Here is a 9,643-nt window from a genome sequence, read left to right as displayed (position 1 = left end):
GAAGCTGTCACTGCCTCACCTTTAGAGAGTCCTTCTTCTAGAACATTAGGTACAGCATAAATAGTTCTGCATTTAGATGTGGACCATTTTGTACTGTATGATCACTTGGCAGTGGAAACAACCACTTAATGTGGAATCACAGATTTAAAAACGGACTGTACCAGAAGTGTAACTACATTTAGCTTGGGTACTTAGGTACAGTACAGGTCATTTGGCAGTGAAAACAACTATTTTATGTGGGCACACAGATGTAATAACGTACCATGGAGACGAATTACTGTCAAATTGAAATGCAGTCACTGGACGAATGTTTAATTTGTCCCCAATGCTTGCTTGTGTTTAATTCAGTTCAATTTTAATTGAGTGAGCTGTACTGGTATGATTGTTACAGCGGTAACAATATTGCCAAAGCATTGAAAAGAGCTTGTACAAACAACAACATCCACAATGAGATTATTAGGGGTCTCATTCTAAAAAGAGAATGGGATTAACAAATGTAAGTTATTTACTATGATAAAAGGGTGGCACGGTGGCTCAGTGGGTAGCACTGTCGCCTCACAGCAAGAAGGTCCCCAGGTGGGGCAGTCCAGGTCTTCTGTGTGGAGTTTGCATCTTCTCCTGGTGACTGTGTGGGTTTCCTCCGGGAGCTCCGGTTTACTCCCACAGTTCAAAGACATGCAAGTGAGGAGAACTGGAGATATAAAATTGTCCATGTCTGTGTTTGACATTAAACTTGTGAACTGATGAGTCTTGTGTAATAAGTAACTACCGTTTCTGTCATGAATGTAAATAAAGTGTGTAAAACATGACGCTAAAATCCTGTTAAATAAATGCTATGAAGAAAACATGTAAAAAATTGTTATGTACATTAATAAAGTGGGAATGTTTTTTTTAATTATTTTAAAAATGAGAAAATAGAATAAAACTTTAGATATTCATGTTCATTTCGATAGTTTTGTGTGTTCTGGGGCTGATGACAGTAAGTAGCTGTTTGATCTCTCCCAGGTTTGTGGTACTGCTGTTTGCAGAGATCTTAACTGCAGCTGTGTAACTCCAGTTGCTGTGTTTGATGCCACTTCTCAGCTGCGGGTTCTTCTCTGGTTCTCCTCTGTGCAGAGATTTGTTTTTCTCTGGCCTCTCTGGATGTGGGGGTCACTGCTGGTCTGTTGGTGATGGACGTTAGTGGTGTGTTGGTGGACCGTTGAGTATGTCGTGGTACTTCATAGTGAAGATGGCTGATATGGAGGATGAGGTGGAGTCAGCAGTGGAGGGTTGTATTGGTAGGGGTGAAGCGTAACGCGACCAGGGTAATTGGATACGACTAAATTAGGGGAGAAAATTGGGTAGAAAAATTATGATTAAGTATAACGTTATGAGTAGCTTTGTGGAGAGCGACAGAATTAATTTTGTCTGATTTTTAAATTGTTAAATTGTTATAACTGTGGCAATGTGACATCATTCATCACGTGACGTTGGTAAGATGGTGTACGTAGTACGTATAAGGTTGCGTGCATACTGTGCACTTGCATACTGAAAGAGTTTACTGCTTTACCGGGTGAGCAGTGCGCTCTGCCTCCGATTTCGGGAGGGGAAAACCGGACCAGGGTTCCTAATAACTGGTGCATTTACCACCTCTGCTGGCTGATTGAGGGCGCCTACGTAGAGGTGAGGAATAATGCTGATCAAGGTGCTGGTCTGCATATGAACTTGCCTCGTGCAGGTGAAAAGAGGCAGTCTGTACTGATCACGTGTCGGAGGGGGCGTGTGTCAGTTGCGGAGCTTCTCAGTCAGCAGTGGAGGGTTGTATTGGTAGGGGTGAAGCGTAACGCGACCAGGGTAATTGGATACGACTAGGTTAGGGGGAAAATTGGGGGAGGGGGAATCTGAGAAAAAGAGGGAAAAAAATATGATTAAGTAGAATGTTATGAGTAGCTTTGTGGAGAGCGACAGGATTAACTTTGTCTGATTTGTAAATTGTTATAACTGTGGCAATGTGACATCATTCATCACGTGACGTTGGTAAGATGGTGTACATGGTACGTATGAGGTTGTGTGCATACTGTGCACTTGTGAACTGAAAGAGTTTACAGCTTTACCGGCTGAGCAGTGCGCTCTGCCTCCAATGTAGTACGTACTGTTTAAGTTGAGGAATAATGCTGATCAGGGTGTGGCTCTCCGTGCTGGTCTGCATATGAACTCGCCTTGTGCAGGTGAAAAGAGGCAGTCTATACTGATCACGTGTCAGAGGGGGCGTGTGTCAGTTGCGAAGCTCCTCAGTCAGCAGTGGAGGGTTGTATTGGTAGAGGTGAAGCGTAACGCGACCAGGGTAATTGGATACAACTAAATTAGGGGAGAAAATGGGGGGGGGGGGGGGTCTTGATGAAGTATTGACAGAATTAAATTTGTCTGATTTTTAAATTGTTAAATTGTTATAACTGTGGCAATGTGACATTCATCACGTGACGTTGGTAAGCTGGTGTACGTGGTACGCATGAGGTTGCATACATACTGCACACTTGCATACTGAAAGAGCTTACTGCTGTACCGACCGAGCAGTGCGCACTACCTGCAATGTAGTACGTACTGTTTCAGTATGCGAATTCGAACGCAGCCTATCTTTGCTGCCATCTGGAGGAGTCGCGACGTAAGACTTCAAACGCGCGTTTGGCTCATTTCGGCATCCGTAGATTTTGAGTAAAGTCTGACGTGTACGTAAGAGTGGTTGTATTACCGGAAATGTTAAGGAAAGCTTGAGATGTTCAGGATTTAACTCGCTTTAATTGTTCTTCACTGAGTTATCAATGTCACTAATGTGTTCGAGAAAAAATGTCGGCAGATTTGTTGTTAGACGTCGAGAATTCAGCGAACCTAAACCGTAACACGATGAATAACGACATCTTCATCGATCAGGACGGAGAGTGGGGTAAATCAGCTGTGTTTTTCTATAAATGTCTAACTTCCACACTGCTAATCTGACAAATACAGTGCACATTTGCTTAGTTTTATTTTTAGGATTATAAAACAAAGCTGGCCTGTATTCTAGCTAGTTAGTCCCGTTGTTTGAGGGGAATCTAATTTAGATCTGTGGTATGAAATTGACCAGCCGATTGATTTATAGTAGTTGTGGCTGTGGTTATAGATGGGCAAGCTACAGTTAGGCTTTAAATCAAAACAAAGTATTCTTTTTGTCCTAGGTACGCAAGGAGAGTAAAATACTATTATTTGACTATGGGTGAAGGTTGAATGCAAATCCGCTTGGATGCCGTCATCACAAACGAAATACATGTCTAGTACAAAAAGAACAAAATACTTTATTATATTGCGATTCTATTAACATGTGTTTGGTTGTGAATACATAAAATTTGTCTCCTTCTTTTAATTGTTATACATACATAATGCTGTATGAGTGAGTAAACAAGCCGGAGTTGACAGTGTGCGCATGCGCAGTAAAGTTGTCTGTTTGAAATGAGTGTTTAAAGGGGTACTGGTTAATATGTTTTTTTTTTCTGTTACAAATAAGCTGTAAATATATAAATGATGAAATAATAAAATTAAAACAAGTCCATTACATACCTTCAGAAAAACACAGGCCGGTTTGACTTGTTCACACCCCTTAATAGCCATGTTATTTATAGACACTTAATGTCCATCATACTCTATCTCTACTGCTCACAAAGGCAAGCCATTGCAGTTAGAGTAAGAACAGTAATTCAGAGAGATTTTACAAAAAAAAAGTTTTTAATTCGTTTAGAGATGCTGAACTGTTTAGGTTTAACACTACAATGTAATACTGACTATATTTACAGCATTTTCATAATGGCAGTGCCTATTGACCCTATACAGTGCAGTAAAGGTTTGTGATAAAATAGTTACATGTTATATACACCGATCAGCCATAACATTAAAACTACCTCCTCTCCTTGTTCCTGCACTCACTGTCCATTTTATCAGCTCCACTTACCATATAGAAGCACTTTGTAGTTCTACAATTACTGACTGTAGTCCATCTGTTTCTCTACATACCTTTTTTTAGCCTGCTTTCACCCTGTTCTTCAATGGTCAGGACCACCACAGAGCAGGTATTATTTAGGTGGTGTCAATGACATGGTGGTGGTGTGTTAGTGTGTGTTGTGCTGGTATGAGTGGATCAGTCACAGCAGCGCTGCTGGAGTTTTCAAATATCGTGTCCACTCACTGTCCCCTCTGTTAGACACTCCTACCTAGTTGGTCCTCCTTGTTGATGTAAAGTCAGAGACGATCGCTCATCTATTGCTGCTGTTTGAGTTGGTCATCTTCTAGACCTTCATCAGAGGTCACAGGATGCTGCCCACGGGGCTCTGTTGGCTGGATATTTTTGGTTGGTGGACTATTCTCAGTCCAGCAGTGACAGTGAGGTGTTTAAAAACTCCAGCAGCGCTGCTGTGTCTGATCTACTCATACCAGCACAACACACACTATCACATCACCAATGTGTCAGTGTCACTGCAGTGCTGAGAATCATCCACCACCCAAATAATACCTGCTCTGTAATGGTCCTGTGGTGGTCCTGACCACTGAAGAACAGTGAAAGCAGGCTAAAAAAGTATGCAGATGGACTCCAGTCAGTAATTGTAGAACTAAAAAGTGCTTCTATATGGTAAGTGGAGCTGATAAAATGGACAGTGAGTGTAGAAACAAGGAGGTGGTCATAATGTTATACCTGATCGGTGTATAACATATGTTATGAATATGTTTAAAAATATTTTTTTCCAAATAATATACCAACACATTAGAGGAAATATTTTTATTGTGAGAAGCTAGATCTTAACATGTATTAAGTATTCTCGGTATTTATTTGGACGGTTACAGGCAGGACATTAGAAAGCCTCTTAGAAGGTAACCTGAATGAACCCTGCTATAACTTCATACCATGTACCTCCTTGACAGATCATTTCATAATGATATGCTATATGATTAGTTAGGTGCGGCACAGTTTCACAGTGGGTAGTGTTGTTTAAAGTAGGTTTGATTCCACGTCCAGGGTTTTTTCTGTGTAGAAAATCTATTACTAAGGTTCAGTTTCATTACAGAAAGCCAAACATTCCTCCTAAAAATGCTTTGATATCTCTTTGAATACATGATGCTAGTCACATTGCCAAGAATGCCAGTTCCTGCAGCAGAAAACATCCCACAGTCATGATTGATTGTGTGGATAGATATCCTTTGGTCATAATCCTTGCATTTCTTGTGTCGGACAAGCCACTGATCTAAATGGCCAAACAGTTTTAATTTGTCACTCCACTGAACTGTTTTTCAGAACACTGAAGGAGTATCTAAATTTAATCTGGCATATTCCAGTTAAACCTTACTGTGATTCTTGTCAAAGAGTGACATGTGTCTTGGAGTCTTGATTTGTGATTGTCTTGGTGAGATTGCTAGGGTTAGAAGGCCTAGGGTTAGAATGTTAAAATTTTGTGATTTACCCCATGGTCAGGCAGGTTTGCTGCTGCACCATATGTTGAAACTTTCGCACAATGCTCTCAATGGTGTCTCCAGGGACGTATAAGGGATTGGAAACCTTCTTATAACCCATTATGCCCATTTGGTGCCATGTAATGATCTCTTCTCTCAGCTTTTGTGACATCTCCTTAGTTCTCACCATGGTTGCAACACACCTTGAACACTGTTGTGTTGTGATAATAACACATCACAGCTGAAACAAATTAATAGTCGGTACTGAGTCCCAACGATTTAATCATGTTATGACCCAACTTTAGGTCATACAGACTAGCACTAGGTTTTAATATTAGCAATATTATGTAGAGGGTTAAATAATTATGACATGGCTGTATTAACTATTAAAATATTCTGCTATTCTACAATACATCATTTATGTAGGGGCAGTGATAGCTCAGTGGTTAAGGTACTGGACTAGTAAGCAGAAGGTTGCCGGTTCAAGCCCCGCCACCACCAAGTTGCCACTGTTGGGTCCCTGAGCAAGGCCCTTAACCCTCAATTGCTCATCGTGTTCAGCTCATTGTGTAAGTCGCTTTGGATAAAAGCGTCTGCTAAATGCTGAAAATGTAAATGTAAATTTATTTTTCTCCCTCCTTCTCTGTATCATTTAGTCGATAAAGACTTTATTTAAAGCAAAATCTAGCTCTGTAATGTTGCATCAGCTATAAAGGGCTTCAGGGTATTTCTTTAATTAATATTTTGCTGTTCAATCAGTATAATCTAAAATATGCTTTTTTCTTGTGCAGATATCAGTTTGTTTGATGAGCTGGATGGCCTGGGTGATGCTGAGGAGTTGCTGCAAGCACTGGTGAGCACTGGCTGTGTAAGTCCATAGTACTTTCTCAGTAAAAGACCAAGTACAATTTTTAAAACTAAACTTGCTTTATGTTAGCATGGTTTAAATTGCTTACTGGTGATATATCTAGACTTGTGATTTGATTACACATTAGTAATATGATTGGATCTTATAGAATAGACATTACTGTAATAAACAATAATAAACAACAATACACAGTAGTACTGTACCGTACATAAAAAAAACACACATCACATTTCAGTATAGTACGTGTGCTGTACCATACACCATAATAAACTACTTAATTTTTTTATAAAATGTATCTACCAGAACCAACAATAACTCTCACAACAACAAATGTAATAGATTTTTTCATTTTCTCACCACTACGCTTTCTCTGCACCATCTTTGGGGACATTTTAATATTGAATTTTACAGAATATAAAGAAAACACCGAAAAAACACCGTCCGCTGTCCAAATGTTTGCTCACTGTATATATATATATATATATATATATATCAAATATATATATATATATATATATATATATATATATATTTGAGATATATTTGAGGTTTGAGATAAAATAAAATAGCCAGCGTTTTGTTGTAAAACATAAGACACAAGTGTTGTATAAACTAAAAATAATGTAGTAAAACATGCATAAATATTTAAAAATAGAAAAGCTGGGTTGTGCTTGATCACATCTCAGCGTTTTAGTGCAGGGTTTTATATGGCACTTAAATAATAAAAAAAAATCAAAATTCTGTCTTTCATGCCATGAAGTATCAGTGGTAACTTGGGCATATCTGCAGACATGTGGTTTCTAAAAATACGTTAATATCTTGTGTGTTTTTAAAACCAAGAGAGGGGAACAACTGGAAAGTGCACCTGCACAGCGGCCATCCTGTTTAGTGTGAGCAATACTGCGAACTAACCGAAAAAACTTCACACTACCAACATGATTTGTACACTGATCCTGTATTATTCTAATTGCTTCTACTTGTGGGGTTGAAACTGTTTGTTGGATGACTACTGTCAGTGTACTGCTTGCTCACTCAAAACTTCTTGCTTAATTGAACTTTGTCTTGTGGTGAATTAGAATTGTTTATAATGAGAAAATAAGAAATTGAAACAAAAGTTCACATGCCAGAAATGATGCTTATTTGTTCCACAACATTACTGCTTTTGAGTGCTATTAATGATGTCCATACTGATACTATACTGGTGTAGGTGCAACCCTGTATGCAACAAATGTTATCAGCTACTAGTACAGTTACTACAGTAACTATGCACACTGCAGATATGACCATAGAATAATGCAATTACTATATTAATTGTAGTACCGCTGTTATTACTATAGTATTGCTTTGGATATATTGTGGAATGTAGCTGTAGGCTTTAGTGTGTCCAAACTGTATCCTAAATATATTCTTTCTAAATGAATGAAATTAAATGAACACATTACTTTACTAGAGTAATAATATGAAGTAACCCTAGGCTCCACAATGTTTTTGCTCCCTAAATTTGTTTATATTTCATTTGTTAGTGTAATTTAACACAGATCAAATCTTTCTCCATATTGACACTGTCTGTAACAGCAGCACTTAGATGACACAGCAGTAAATTCCTCTAGCCCACTGCTCATGAGAACTGGGGTTCAAATCTTGTGTGCTATCTGCTGGTCCGGCGTCTTTGACATGATTGTCAGGGCACTGTCAGTGCCAGTCCCAATCTAAATAATATAATTAGGGTTGCATCCGGTGTAAAAACTGTGCCAGGGCAGATATGTGAACCAGAATGATCCACAGTGATGAGCTCTGATATGGTAACAGTCGATATAGAAAAACTGTCTATAACACCACATCTTAATGTTTTTTTTTGTTTGTTTGTTTTTAGACTGGCAGTGCAGCCGATCTGAACTTTGATATTGATCTTTCTGCGTGGAACTCAGATGGCTTGCAGGACAGCAGCAGCATCTGTACAGGTAGCTTTTCTGCTCTCTGATTTTTAAAAAGGTTATTATAATTAAAGCAGCACTAGCATGACTGCTGCAGGTAGTGTTATGTAGAATAGAATAGAATGGCTTTATTTGTCATTTATACATATACAGATGTGCAGTACAACGAAATTCTTTCTTTGCATATCTTAGCTTGTTTGGAAGCTGGGGTTAGAGTGCAGGGTCAGCCATTGTACAGTGTCCCTGGAGCAGACAGGGTAAAGAACCTTGCTCAAATGCCCAACAGTGGCAGCATGGCAGAGCCAGGATTCAAACTCTCAACCTTTCGATTGATAGGTCAAAGCTCTACCCTCTACATCCCAACATAGTTATTGTCTATTAAAGGTCATAGATTGGTTTAGTTTGTCAACAGTATTGCTAATAGTATTATCATGTTACTATCCATGATATATTTTTCGATTAATGTCGGTCTAGATCTAGCCATACCAATAAGGCCATCCCTAAGTTCTGCATAAGTTTAGAGGCCCCACACTTCATATAATATTATTGTTTCAGCAACTCATAATTGCTGAATCAATAACCTTAATTCTTTTTTGGTAGATTTTGAAATTCTTTTTTTCTCTAACAATGCAGCCAATTCTCATCTAGGGCTAAAAAATTTTTCTTGTGTGCTTTTTCTGTTGTTTTATCTACTTGTTTGCACTTGTTGCTTTGCATTTGTAAGGTTTTACTGATCCAGACTCTCATTTGTTTTTTTGTTTTTTACTTGCAGATGGAGATGTGTCGGCAGATTCTCCAAGCCACACACTGAGCTCAGTTTCTTCACCTGGCTCAGTCGAGGCCTATTCACCATATTCCCACTATGTAAGCAAAGAAAGTGTGTGTGTGTGTATGGGTGTTAGAAGCAATACCAACTGAAAGTATGTTTAAAATGATTTCTGACATGCATAAGCTTTTCGTACTCCTTTATTTAGGTGAGGTCAGTGCTACTTCCTGAGATCAGTGCTGTTGTGATTTTTACATAGAATTTGTTTATGCCTGTGCATTTGGAATAGGCAGGATTTTTGCTCCGAACACCTGATCAGTGATTTGTTTATTTTTAACATAGGTTTTTTTAGTGGTTAGGTAAAAATATGTGCAGGTATTTTAATGCAATTGCAAAAATGTCAGCTAGAAAATGTTCAAGATTTATGAAACTACTCAGTCGTAGTTTCAATTATGCCATCTAGACAAACAAGGCTCCCATGGCCTTTGCCACATCTTTAAAGTAGTTTGTTAGCATGAGGGTGTCATTTGATTGTGGATTTGGATACATGACAATCCCCAAAATGCTGCACAACATCTTCAAATTGTAACTTTTAAACTTTAATTTGTGGTCAGTATTGTTACA

General features: G+C 38.7%; 1 protein-coding gene across 3 annotated transcripts in view; it reads left to right on the top strand.

The window, feature by feature from the left end:
- The first annotated feature begins 2,756 nt into the window (after positions 1–2,756).
- Positions 2,757–9,643, top strand: part of atf6 (activating transcription factor 6) — a 91,046-nt gene continuing 84,159 nt past the window's right edge. The window contains exons 1-4 of one of the 3 annotated variants that reach the window (XM_063002027.1): positions 2,757–2,923; positions 6,243–6,319; positions 8,193–8,280; positions 9,026–9,117. In XM_063002027.1, the coding sequence (XP_062858097.1) occupies positions 2,827–2,923; positions 6,243–6,319; positions 8,193–8,280; positions 9,026–9,117 (354 nt within the window). In that variant the 5' untranslated portion in view covers positions 2,757–2,826. The remainder of the gene's footprint in view (positions 2,924–6,242; positions 6,320–8,192; positions 8,281–9,025; positions 9,118–9,643) is intronic. The other 2 variants (XM_063002026.1, XM_063002025.1) reach the window with 2 other exon arrangements.

This window comes from Trichomycterus rosablanca, chromosome 9, assembly GCF_030014385.1.
Source record: "Trichomycterus rosablanca isolate fTriRos1 chromosome 9, fTriRos1.hap1, whole genome shotgun sequence".
In the NCBI taxonomy this organism is placed as follows: Eukaryota; Metazoa; Chordata; class Actinopteri; order Siluriformes; family Trichomycteridae; genus Trichomycterus; species Trichomycterus rosablanca.
The sequence above is the reverse complement of the archived record's forward strand: the minus strand, read 5'-3'. Positions and strand labels throughout refer to the sequence as shown.